Source organism: Bos indicus, chromosome 29, assembly GCF_029378745.1.
Source record: "Bos indicus isolate NIAB-ARS_2022 breed Sahiwal x Tharparkar chromosome 29, NIAB-ARS_B.indTharparkar_mat_pri_1.0, whole genome shotgun sequence".
NCBI lineage: Eukaryota > Metazoa > Chordata > Mammalia > Artiodactyla > Bovidae > Bos > Bos indicus.
Window position 1 is genome coordinate 18,351,315 of NC_091788.1, and position 12,676 is coordinate 18,363,990.

Genomic DNA, 12,676 nt, shown 5'->3' on the forward strand with positions numbered 1-12,676 from the left:
TCAGCAGCTGATCTGAGGTGACTATATAATCCACTGTCCCATGGAGACTATATAATCCACTCTCCCCTGGAGACTCACTTTTCTTACCTGTAAAATGGGTGTTTCTCATCCTTCACCCCCACGACAGTATGAGTGGACAGGGTCCAGGGCGTCAACGTCAGTTCCCTCTCCCTTCCCCATTTGGCTGTCCAGCAACCCAGACACGAGAGGGGCAGTGACCAGCCTAGGGTGTCACCGCCGACTGCAGCCCAATCAGGGCTCTCACCACACCCTGGGTAGGATTCCCCCACCCCCGGGGGGGAGCCAGGTGCACTTCGGCCGGCCACAGGTACCCCTCACGGGCCAGAGCCCGCGGGGCCGGGGAAGATGAGCCAGACCTCGGCGCCCGACTCCCGGCCAAGTGGCCGGGCCGCGCCCCCCGCGGGCCGGCGGACGGTGAGTGCGAAGCCGGCAGCGCGCGTGCAGACCCGTCCTGCTCCGGGCCCGCCGCCCTCCCTTTCCCCACTCCTTCCAGGGCCCTCTAACCCTTCCCTCCCCGCAGGTCCGGGTTCCCCTGCTTCGGGCCTGCGGCTGGGGGCTCTCCGCCTGGGCTGCTCCTGCTGCTTCGATCTCTCCTGCAACGCCCCGGTCTCGGCGCTGGTTCCGGCTCAGTCCAGCAGCTCCTGGTTGCCCTCTTTCCGGCTTGGCTGCCTTTGTGTGGTCTCCTCCCTGTCTGCTTTGTGTCTCTTCTCGCAGCCCCTCTGGCTTGCCCCTCCTCCTTCCCTGCCCCACCCCTCCTGCCGGTGGGAGAAGCCCCCACCGGGGGCGGGCCCGGGTATCGTCCCCTCACCCCCACCCCACCGCACCCCTTCTGCAACCCGAACCCCTGCCCTCTGGCTGGCTCCTGAGTCTTCCTGCTTGCCTGTTTCCTCCCAGGATTTGAGGGGGTGGAGGGGGGAGTGTGGACCAAAGGGGAATATCAAGAAAAAGCCCAGTGCACTCTAGTATTAGAACATTCTCACCCCTGCCGGGCTAGGTGCCATCTCGAAGGCTTGTAGGAAGGGAAAGCAGACCCAGCCTTGGGGTGACTATGGCATTTTCCAGTCAGGTGATGACAGCCTTATTGTTCTTGTCTGTTGACAAAGTCACCTGGTCAGAGGCGTGGCCACCCAACGTGCCCAATAAATGTCTGAATTAATTACCAGAAGAGGGAGGAAGCGGGAGGAAGCCTGGACGGCCCTTGATGCGAAGTAGGGCAAGACTGGCCTTTATTAGAACCGCGGGGTGCTCCTGTGAGTCAGTGCTGAGGGTGAAAGTGAAAGTGAAATCGCTCAGTCGTGTCCGACTCTTTGCGACCCCGTGGACTGTAGCCCACGACTCTTTGCGACCCCGTGGACTGTAGCCCAGCAGGCTCCTCTGTCCATGGGATTCTCCAGGCAAGAGTACTGGAGTGGGTTGCCATTTCCTTCTCCAGGGGATCTTCCCCATCCAGGGATCGAACCCAGGTTTCCTGCATTGCGGTCTCCTGCATTGCGGTCTCCTGCATTGCGGTCTCCTGCATTGCGGTCTCCTGCATTGCAGGCAGACGCTTTACCCTCTGAGCCACCAGGAAAGCCCTAAGTGCGGTTCAATTCAACAGACACATTGAGCAGCCCCCTGTGCTGAGCCCTGCAGCATGTACTGGTAACATGAAGATGAATCTGGGAATAGTCCTCCCTTAGGAACCTTCCACGGTGTGGGGGATTCAGATGAAGGGACAAAATTACAAGACAGAGATAAGTACCATGACGAGGGAAGTACATGAGCCTCTGAAATCAAGCAGACAACCCATCCAGAAAATTCCCAGAGCAATTAACTTGAAGGCTGAGCGACGGGACCGTGGGTGGTAAGCGAGTGACGTCCTGTGGACAGCGGGGCCCAGCGTGCTCTGGTTGGGTCGGGAAGGGAGACCAGTACATGGCTTTGGTAGTTGATTGTCAGGGTTACAAAGGGCCTTGTAAACCTCGTTAAGAAGTCTGGAGTTTACCTTTAAAGAAATGTGGGATCACTGAAGTGGTTAATGCAGGTAGTGACTAGATCAGATTTGCACTTCTGACAAACTGCTCTGGTTTCAGAGTTGAGATTGGATTGGGTGAGGACATTCCAGGGAGCCAGGAGCCATGGATCTGACCAGGCATTTAGAATCACCATTTTAGTGACTCATTACCTGTGTGTGGGGAGGTTGAGGACATGAGCAGAGTACAAGATTTCAGTCTAGGTTTCTGGCTCAGATGACTGAGACAGGACGCAGTGGGAAAATGTCCAAGTTGTGGTGTGGGGAGAGATCTTGGGGCTTGGGGACATATGACTGGAGATGTCCCTCCACTGACTAGACTAAGAGTGACGTAAGGAAATGTATGAATGTTTGGTGGGGTTAGAGTTGGGCCTGTCTGATTCATCCCTGTGTACCAGCACTAGCCTGATACCCACATTTCCCCAGCCCATGCACACAGGTCAGGCTTGCCCATCGAGGAATGCTTCAGCAGGGTGACTGGGTAGAACAGGTGGGGAGGAGGGGCCGTGAGGAAGGGCTGGTAGTCTAGAAGAGGGATGGGAAAGAAGTCTTCGTCTGCTAGAAACAAATACAGCAGTATTCATGGATGACGTAGGAGGTTTGGGATTCCCAAAGAGGTTTGGCGTTTTTAGAAAACAAGGAGGGAAAAGGGACAGAATTAAGAAGCTTGGGAACAGGGCCCAGGTCTTGGGTGTTAAAGAAATGGGGGTGAAGATATCAGGGCAGGAGACTATTTTGTTTAGTATCTGGAAATGAGCTTCAGAAACAACATTTGAAGTGATTAGATTCATTAAACTTTCAGAGCTGAAGAGACTCAGAGTTCTCTTCATCCATTTTGCCTCCCTATGTCATAGACGACTAAGCTTAAGCTCAGAGTGGCTCAGGCGGTAAAAAGAGTCTACCTGCTATGCAGGAGACCCAGGTTCCATCCCTGGGTCGGGAAGATCCCCTGCAGAAGGGAATGGCAACCTACTCCAGTATTCTTGCTTGGAAAATCCCATGGATGAAGGAGCCTGGTGGGCCCCAATCCATGGGGTCACGAAGCGTCATACATGACTGAGCAACTAACACACTCAAGCACAGAGAAGGAAGTGAGATGCCCCAGGAACATAGCTAATAACTTGGCAGCAGTGGGACTGGGTGTTGGGAGGGTGGGAGTAGATCACTCATACTGTCCTGCAGTCAGACTGACACGGATTTGATCCCAGCTGCCACTTCCCAGGTGGCACTAGTGGTAAAAACCCACCTGCCAATGTAGGAGACATAAGAGACAGTTCAATCTCTGGATCAGAAAGAGCCCCTGGAGGAGGGCATGGCAACCCACTCCAGTATTCTTGCCTGGAGAATCCCATGGATCGAGGAGCCTGATGGACTACAGTCACTGGGGTCGCAAAGAGTCAGACAAGACTGAAACAACTTATCACACAGCACAGCGACTTCCTCACTTCCTTCTTTCTGACCTTTCCTTACCTGTAATGTGGGGATGTTAAGAGCACCTGTGAGCTTTCAGTGGTAGAGGAGTGAGGAGAATCCATCATCAATCCACTCAGGGGTTAGAGTCTGCAACTTCTCATTTAACTTCCTGGTTTACAGAACCACCTTTGGGTTAACCAAACACCCTTGCCAAAGAGCCTGGAGGTTTATGGGAAAAGGAGAGAGTCACAGGTCCTGGGCTTATTTTTCTCAAGGCTGAATTGTTTGGCTGCTTTCAGAATGCATCTTTTCTCCCCTCTCCATTCCAGCTAGCGTAACTGTCCCTTGGTAGGAGCTGTTGCTATGGCAACTTGGTTCTTCCCCCGAAATCTGGCAGTCTTGAGCTCTCTTAATTCCAGTACTTTAATCTTAGAGGTAGAGCCCACAGACAAGTTGAAAAGGAAGTCACACCTAAATCAGACTGAAGGACATTTCTATACCCCTGGCCCTGCAATGACCTGCAATCAAGTGTCCAGTTTGGAAATCCAGCTTTCCGTCCAACACTGTAGATCTTTCCCACACCAACAGCCATTGCATCCCCTAGGAGACCTTCCCTGACAGCCTCCAGCACTCGTCCACAGAAAGAGCCAATCCCTTTTACCTTTGAGTCTTCCCCCTCAGCACCTACACATTGAAACCATCTGTTTGCTTCTCTCCTCTGTGAGCTCCTCAAGGGCAGGAACTGTGTCATGTTCATCTGCTTAAGAGAAGGCTTGGATGGAATAGGTCCTTCCTACATTTTGTTGGATGACTAGGAAATGAAGAGTGGAGGTGTTTGAAGGTTGAAAATTAACTTCTGTGATGACTAAGTGCAAGCTTTGGGGTAAATCAGATTTGAGTTCAAATCCTGTGACATTATCACTTAATAACTGGTTGATCTTGAGCAACTTAAACCTCACCTCCTTAAGCCTTAGTTTCTTCATCTGGAAAATGGGGGTTTACTACGTTCTTCATAGGATTGCTGTGAAGGTGGAGTTAGTAGCTTTGTACAGTTAATAGACTGTGAGGGGAGGTCTGCTTGTTCCTCATTGTTCCAGCTGCCTGACACAAAGTAGGTGCATACATGCTTTATTGCTGCTGCTGCTGCTAAGTCGCTTCAGTCATGTCCGACCCTGTGCAACCTCGAAGACGGCAGCTCACCAGGCTCCCCCGTCCCTAGGAGTCTCCAGGCAAGAACACTGGAGTGGGTTGCCATTTCCTTCTCCAATGCATGCAAGTGAAAAGTGAAAGTGAAGTCGCTCAGTCGTGTCCGACTCTTAGGGACCCCATGGACTGCAGCCTACCAGGCTCCTCCGTCCATGGGATTTTTCCAGGCAAGAGTACTGGAGTGGGGTGCCCTTGCCTTCTCCAAATGCTTTATTGAACGGATTTTAAATGATGAAAGGTGTTCAGGAAGCTGGTTTGTAAGGATGATAACTGATGTATCACCTCACGTGTAATAATCACTAATAGAGTATTCGGGTATTTTTGTTAGGTCTGTGGGGCAGCACTTAGTATCCCCCAAATGAAGCCTGACCCTCAGTCTCTTTTCAAGTCCCTGTCTGCATTGGCCTGTGGGCATCTCCAGGCAGATACTGCGTGGGTCTTACCCACATTCTTAGTGCTCAGCCCGAGAGAAGAGGGCTCTAAAAATTCTGATGAACAGCTAAATCTATGTTTGCACCATATGTTACCATTTATGAGGCAGTTTTACACCTGCTGTATTTGGTTTTACTGACCTTGTCACTACCAAGGATATTCCTGTTATTTAATCCCATAGGCCCTTATTTTGAAAAAGTACCCATCAAACACGTTCTGTTTGTTATGTCATGCCAACTGCAGCCAGAATTTCTGATCTATACGAAATAAGAATTTTTATCACCATTCCTAGCACAGGATGCGGACACACAGTAAGTACCAAAGAAATGATTCCTGGATTGAATTTATGTATGGTTTCTTTAACCTTTCTAAAAGGTCGAAAATGCATCTCTCCCTTTTCCTGATGCCTTAAAAACAAAACAAAACAAACTATGTCTTATATCTAAGCATTCCTGTCAGGAACTCATGTCTTTACAAAAGCTCTAAATACTTATTTTATGAATAAGGAATCTGAGGCCTAGGGAGGGGGAAAGTCTTGCCACAGGCCACACACTTTAGCAGTATTGTCCCTGCAGCTTGCTTCCACAGCAGCTTCCTCCACTAATATTATGTGACCTAAATGAGAAAATTCAAATGCTTGAATTCGGTATTCTTATTTCAAACCAAAATATTTCCCTCCCTTAAAATGCCTACTCTCTGTAGCATAAATAGAACCCCCTTCCATAAGATGGACATTCCAGTAAGCTGAAGCCAGTTGGCTCCTCTAAATTCTGTAGGGTATTATACTTTGGATGAAAATGAATCATGAGCTCCCTGGAGATGGCACTGTTGGTCACTCTGCTTCTTGTGCCCCCCAGGAATCTCCGGTCGTGGAGCTGAACGTGGGGGGTGAGTTCTATACCACCACCTTGGGCACCCTGAGGAAATTCCCAGGCTCAAAGCTGGCAGAGATGTTCTCCAGCCCCGCCAAGGCCTGCCTGGATGCCGAGGGACGCTTCTTCATCGATCGCTGCGGCACTTACTTTGGCCCCATCCTGGAATATCTGCGCAGTGGGCAGCTGCCCACCCAGCACATCCCGGAGGTGTACCGCGAGGCTCAGCACTACGAGATCAAGCCCTTGATCAAACACCTGGAGGACACGCCGCAGATCTTCGGTGAGCAGGTGGCGCGGAAGCAGTTCTTGCTGCAGGTGCCAGGCTACAGCGAGAACCTGGAGCTCATGGTGCGCCTGGCGCGAGCCGAGGCCGTGGCGGCGCGCTGCTCCCGGGTCCTGGTGTGCCTGGTACGGAACGAAAAGGAGGATGCAAACTGCGCAGACGCCCTGCGCTCCCTGGAGGCGAACAAAAGGTCAGTGGTCAAATTCGGGCCTTGGAAGGCAGCCCTGGATATTAGTGACCTCCTGGACTGCCTGAACATGGACATTAAGGCCCAAGGGTACCAGGTATGCTATTCACACAACAGTCCGTTACCAGCCAAGGTCTCCGACTACTTCTATACGTTCAGCTTCAGCTGGTGGTGATCCCCAGGGGCCGGGGCTCTTTGTTATGGGCTGTGGTGGGAAGTATGAAATTAAAAGTTGCCTCAAAGAGCCATCTTTCTTTAAACTAAAAAAACAAAAACAAACAAACAAAAAAAAACAACAACACAACACACAGGAGTTCCCTTGTGGTCCAGTGGTTAAGAATCCACCTGCCCAATGCAAATGACATGGGTTTGACCCTTGATCCGGGAATATTCCACAGGCTGCAAGGCAACTAAGTCTGTGGGCCAAAACTACTGAGCCTGCCACTCTGGAGGTCTGCTCAGCAACCAGGGAAACCAGCACAATGAGAAGTCTGCCCACGAAAGCTGGGGAGTAGCCCACCCCCCAGCTTGCCACAACCAGAGAAAGCCAGTGTACAACAAAGACACAGTGCAGTAAAAACAAACAAAATTTAAACAAAAAACCAAATAGACATCAAAAATTTCCATGGTGGTCGAGTTGAGTTTTGCCACCAAATATTTGTTTCCCTCTTGGGGTTCTTTACATCCACTGCAACTGACTCCACTGTACTTGCCTACTGAGGTGCAGCTGTTTTCCTCTTTAAAGTCTCATGTACCTGCCAGACCCTTCCCTGAAGTCTAACAGCAATGTGGGGATGAGTTGGAATGTTTCAACCATGCTTTGGCTGGAGATGAGGGATGACAGCAGAAAAGTAATAGGATGTCATGAATCTAGACAGTCAGACCTAAAAATGTAATCCAGCCAGCCTCAGCTTGTGGTCCACTCTTCTAGCCCCGGTGTCTGCCTTCATGAGGAAGATGCCACGTTAGTACTTGGAGTCAATGCTGCTCAGATCTTCTCTCCTGGGTGCTGTGAATGTTGGCTGCTGAAACCTCACAAGTGTCCTCTTCTGTAGAGCAGCAGTTCTCAAAGTGTGGTTCCTAGACCAGCAGCATCCCCAGTACCTGGGAACTTGTTAGAAATACAGATTCGCTAGTCCCTACCTCAGACCTACTGAATCAGAAACTTTGGAAGTCTGCCCAACAGTCTGTTTTAACAAGCCCTCCAGGTAATTATGATGCACCCTAATTTTGAGACCTGCTCTAGGAAAGAACTGCCATCTCACTTGTGTGGAGGTTCAAAACACTGATCCCTCACCTCAAGGAGGAACAGGTCTGATGTGGTTCCTATTTTAGCTCCTTGTGGGATCAGGCTGAAGTCAGCCTTTGCTGGACACCACATTCCTGGTTAGCGGTCTTCTTCAACTTTACCCTGCTTTCCTCACTCCGCTTCACTTGAGAACATATCCTCACTAAACCACTTGAACAAGAGACTCTCTCAGGTTCTACTTCTTAACCAAAGACATTAGGTAACTTTAAGGAGGAAACCTTCATCCTTCTCCAAGTTCAGGTCTGGTGTAGATGGCCCCCATTCCTTACCTAGTTGGGAATTCCCTACTACCAGCCGTCCTGGGCTCCCTGGGACTGAAGGTCAAGTTTAACTGCCAAGCTGTAAGGAATTAACACTGAATCAAGAAATTTCAAATTTAAACATAAAATTTCTCAGAACATAGTTATTTTCAGTGAGCATTTTAATTCAGTAACTGCATCTGCTTGTATATATTTTTTATTCTCAAAGCTTGTTCTGTATTTTTCTTTTTTTGTATTTAATATGGCTGTCAGTTTAAAGTAGAAAAATGCTAAATGTCTATTTGAACTTAATATCATGAATTAATTCAACATTATTCATAAGGAGCCAGAAAAATGTTCATACCCTTTGATCAGTAATTATACTTCTGAGATTTGATTCCAGAAAGTCACTCTGCTCCATAAGATCTAACTAGGATTGCGTAAAATCTCACTTTTATGAATTATGGAAAGATCAATGTCCTCCCAAAGATTTCTGCACATTCCAAGAGCGCTTGTCTTCTTACAGTCAGTTCTGGTTCTCTGCTCCTGCTAGATTCATTCAGCATTGGGATTAACTAGATTTCTTAACCTGTTGTGCTGTTCTACACAATGCTCACCCAGAGTTAACACTCAAATCTTTTCCTTAACTTTTACAGATGCCACTCGCACCAACTATTTGCTCACATAACAGGCAAATAAAGGGAAGGGAGTTTACCGCACAGAAACGCAAACAACTTCAAATTTAATATTGGGCATATCTATTCTTAAAAGTGTCTTAGTCACCCTATCACTAGAGGCTTTTCACTAGTAGATTGTATTTGTTTTCTACTCTTTTCTTTCTTCCCTATTCCTGCCATGCTTCTGTGTGTGTCTGTGTGTGTGCTCAGTCATGTCCAACTCTTTGCAACCCCATGAATGGCAACACACCAGGCCTCCCTGTCCCTCACCATCTCCCAAAATTTGCCCCAATTCATGTCTATTGCATTGGTGATGCCCTTCAGCCATCTCATCCTCTGATGCCCTCTTTTCCTTCTGCCCTCAATTTTTCCCAGCATCAGGGACTTTGAAACCCCAATTTAAAAATGGGCAAAGGACCCAAATAGACATATTTCCAAAGAAGATGAACAGATGGCCAACAGGCACATGAAAAGATACTCAGCATCAGTAATTATTAGAGAAATGTAAATCAAAACTGCAATGAGGGGCTCCCTGGTGGCTCAGTGGTAAAGAATCCACCTGCCAATGCAGGAGATACGGATTTGATGCCTGTCCGGGAAGATCCCAGAAGTCGAGGGTCAGCTAAGCCCATGCGCCACAACTACTGAAGCCCAAACACTCTAGAGCCTGTGCTCCACTAGAGAAGCTGCTGCAATGAGACGCCTGTGAACCACAACTAGAGAGTAACCCATGCTCGCCACAACTAGAGAAAAGCCTGTGCAGCAACAAAGACCCAGCACAGTCAATTAAGTAAAATTATTTTTTTAAAAATCCACAATGAGATATCACCTGAGATCTGTCAGAATGGCTGTCATCAAAAAGACCACAAATAACAAATGTTGGCAAAGATGTGGAGAAAAGGGAATCCTCACACACTGTTGGTGGGAATATAAATTGGTGCAACTCCTATGAAGAATGTTATGGAAGTTTCTTTAAAAAATAAAAACAGAACTATCATACGACCCATTAATTCTATTCCAGGGTATATAATCTGAAGAAAACAAAATATGTGTACACCCCAATATTCATAGCAACATTATTTACAATAACCAAGATATGGAAGCAACCTAAGTGTTCAATAGGTGAATAGATACAAAAGATGTCTATGTGTCTCCACACACACACACACACACAATGGAATACTACTTAGCCATAAAAAGAATGACATTCTGCCATTTGCAACAATCTAGATGGCACCCCATTCCAGTACTCTTGCCTGGAAAATCCCATGGACAGAGGAGCCTGGTAGGCTCCAGTCCATGGGGTCGCTAAGAGTCGGGCACGACTGAGCGACTTCACTTTCTCTTTTCACTTTCATGCATTGGAGAAGGAAATGGCAACCCACTCCAGTGTTCTTGCCTGGAGAATCCCAGGGACAGAGGAGCCTGGTGGGCTGCCATCTATGGGGTTGCACAGAGTTGGACATGACTGAAGTGACTTAGCAGCAGCAGCAGCAGCAGATGGACCTAGAGGGTGTTATGCTTGGTGAAATCAGTCAGACAGACCAAGACAAATATTCTGTTAACACTTGTATCTGGAAACTAAAAACTAACACAAATAAATATATATATACAACAAAACAAAAACAGGCTCACAGATACAAAGAACAAGCTAGTGGTTACAACTGGGGAGAGGAAGGGGAAAAGGCAACATAGGGGTATGGGATTAAGACATACAGTCTACTATATAAAAAATAAGTAGCAGATATATTGTATGACACAGGGAAATGTCATTATTTTGTAATTCCTCTAAATGGGGTATAATCTATAAAAGTATTGAATCACTATGCTGTACACCTGAAACCAATATAATATTGTAAATCAAGTATACCTCAATAAAAAAGAAAAAACCCACCTCTGTTCATTTTTAGGGGTATATGTATCCTTGCCTGGAGAATCCCATGGACAGAGGAGCCTGGTGGGCTGCAGTCCATGGGGTCACAAGGAGTCGGGCACGAGCGACTAACACTTACACTTATATGAGACTATTTGGGCTTCCCTGGTGGCTCAGTAGTTAAAAATCTGCCTGCCAACTCAGGAGACATAGGTTTGATCCCAGTGTCAGGAAGATCCCCTGGAGAAGGAAAGGACAACCCACTCCAGTATTCTTGCCTAGGAAATCCCATGGACAGAGGAGCCTGGCGGGCTATGGTCCATGGGGTTGCAAAGGAGTCGGACACGACTTAGTGACTAAACAACAACATGAGACTTTTCAGATCTGCTGGCATTAACTAAAGAAAATTACAGTCAGAGGAGAAAAACTTGAAACTCACTGCCAAATATAACTGTCCAAATATTATAATCCAAAGGAAAAACACAGAGTAAAGCCTTTGAGAGTGCCATCATGAAGACATCCTAGTTCATAGCACTGTGTCAGGTTTTCAGGTCTCACTTTTCTTGGAGCACTTTTTTTTTTTCTTCTGCTTATTTTCCTTGTCTTCCCCTGGCCCCCTTTCCATTCATTCTTTTCCCTTTTCTGCTGCGCTTAGTGTCCTGGAAGGCTCATCTCTAGGTACTGCGTGCTCAGGCCCCTTTCCGGTTGATCAAAGACTTGGAAAATATGACAGCAGAAGACTGGAGACAAGAAGACCTGGGATGTTGGTATAAGGATGAATGTCTTGCAATGGTGAAAACGTTTGTGTTTCCTATGAATGCCCACCAGAGGGCACCCATTGTAGAAGAGGCTTTTTAAAGAAATGAACAAACATAATGATCCAACCTCTGCGTGCCAGTCAGCCTCTTTCCCCAGCTCAGTGGAGTCATGAGAAAGGTGGCCATGATGGCAGGGGTGGGGTCTGTGCATGGGCTCTACGGTATAGACTTCTTCTCAGCATCAAAGCTGATGTAGTCAGTGATGAATGTCCAACAGCAGAGACCAACACTGAGCCCCTGATACAGTATTTTTCCCACAGGGGGACTAGATACTTGGTGGTAGGTTGATAGTCCTGCAAATCAGTTAGCTGTACTGAACTGTAACAAACTGTTGGTAGAAATGCTGGCATCGCTAAGCAAATGGCATGAATAGCTTTGTTTGAGGATGTTTGCAAAGCTGCTTAGGGTTAGGGTGCAGGTTTACTTCATCGTTGTTGTTGTTCTTGTTTAGTTGCTACGTTGTGTCCAACTATTTTACGACCCCATGGACTGTAGCCCGCCAGGCTCCTCTGTCCATGGAATTTCCCAGGCAAGAATACTGGAGTGGGTTGCCATTTCCTTCTCTAGGGGATCTTCCCAAATCAGGGATCAAACCTGGATCTCCTACATTGCAGTCTGAGCTACCAGGGAAGCCCAATAAAGCTAGTATCACCCTCCAATCCTGGAGACATTTCATGGTGATAAAAAAATGCCTCCCAGGGGCTTCCTCAGTGGTCCAGTGGCTAAAATGCTGTGCTCCCAATGCAGAGGGCCTGAGTTTGATCCCTGGTCAAGGAACTATGATCCTCCCATGCTACGATTGAAATGAAAAGATCCTCCATGCAGCAATGAAGATCCTGCATGCTGCAACTAAGACCCAGCACAGCAAATTAAAAAAAAAAAAAAATAGTCTCACACTGGGTTAGAAGGCAGATTTGTTCCTGACCAGTATAATAAAAGGAAGTCGGGGGAAAAATAACAAGATACTGTCCCCTTCAAAGGGCAGGTTTGCTAGCATTCCCTCTTTTAAGATTGAGGGTTTCCTAAACTCAGTGTCCTTCATCTGTGTTGCAGATGTACTGTGCATGGCATTGACCTGCATCACCCTTATGGTGTTTAAAGGTCAGGGGGAACCAAAACAAACGTGAAGTTCATGCTGTCTGCTACACTGTGAATAATAAGCTGCTTAAATCCATTTGGGCTTGTTGTCTCCTTACCAGCTGGTTCTATGCAATTTAGCAGCTTAGGGACTCTCTAACCATATGACAGACCCCCAAACTTAATACCTTAAGACTATAACCATTAATTCCTTCTCATAGCCTATAGATTAGGCAGTTCTTCTGGTTTTATTTG

General features: G+C 47.6%; 1 protein-coding gene across 1 annotated transcript; it reads left to right on the forward strand.

Annotated features, from left to right (window-relative positions):
- Positions 1 to 224: 224 nt before the first annotated feature.
- Positions 225 to 8,758, forward strand: KCTD14 (potassium channel tetramerization domain containing 14). Its single transcript, XM_019954320.2, has 2 exons — positions 225 to 435; positions 5,941 to 8,758. The coding sequence occupies exons 1-2, from the start codon at positions 367 to 369 to the stop codon at positions 6,601 to 6,603; spliced, it is 732 nt and encodes a 243-aa protein (XP_019809879.2). The 5' UTR covers positions 225 to 366; the 3' UTR covers positions 6,604 to 8,758.
- Positions 8,759 to 12,676: the final 3,918 nt, after the last annotated feature.

What these genes read in the sequence shown, in the direction of transcription:
- KCTD14 (XM_019954320.2), top strand. Translation starts at nt 367, where the DNA reads ATGAGCCAGACCTCGGCGCCCGACTCCCGGCCAAGTGGCCGGGCCGCG. An exon ending in CCCCCGCGGGCCGGCGGACG is followed by an intron (nt 436 to 5,940) that starts GTGAGTGCGAAG and finishes TGTGCCCCCCAG; the next exon opens with GAATCTCCGGTCGTGGAGCT.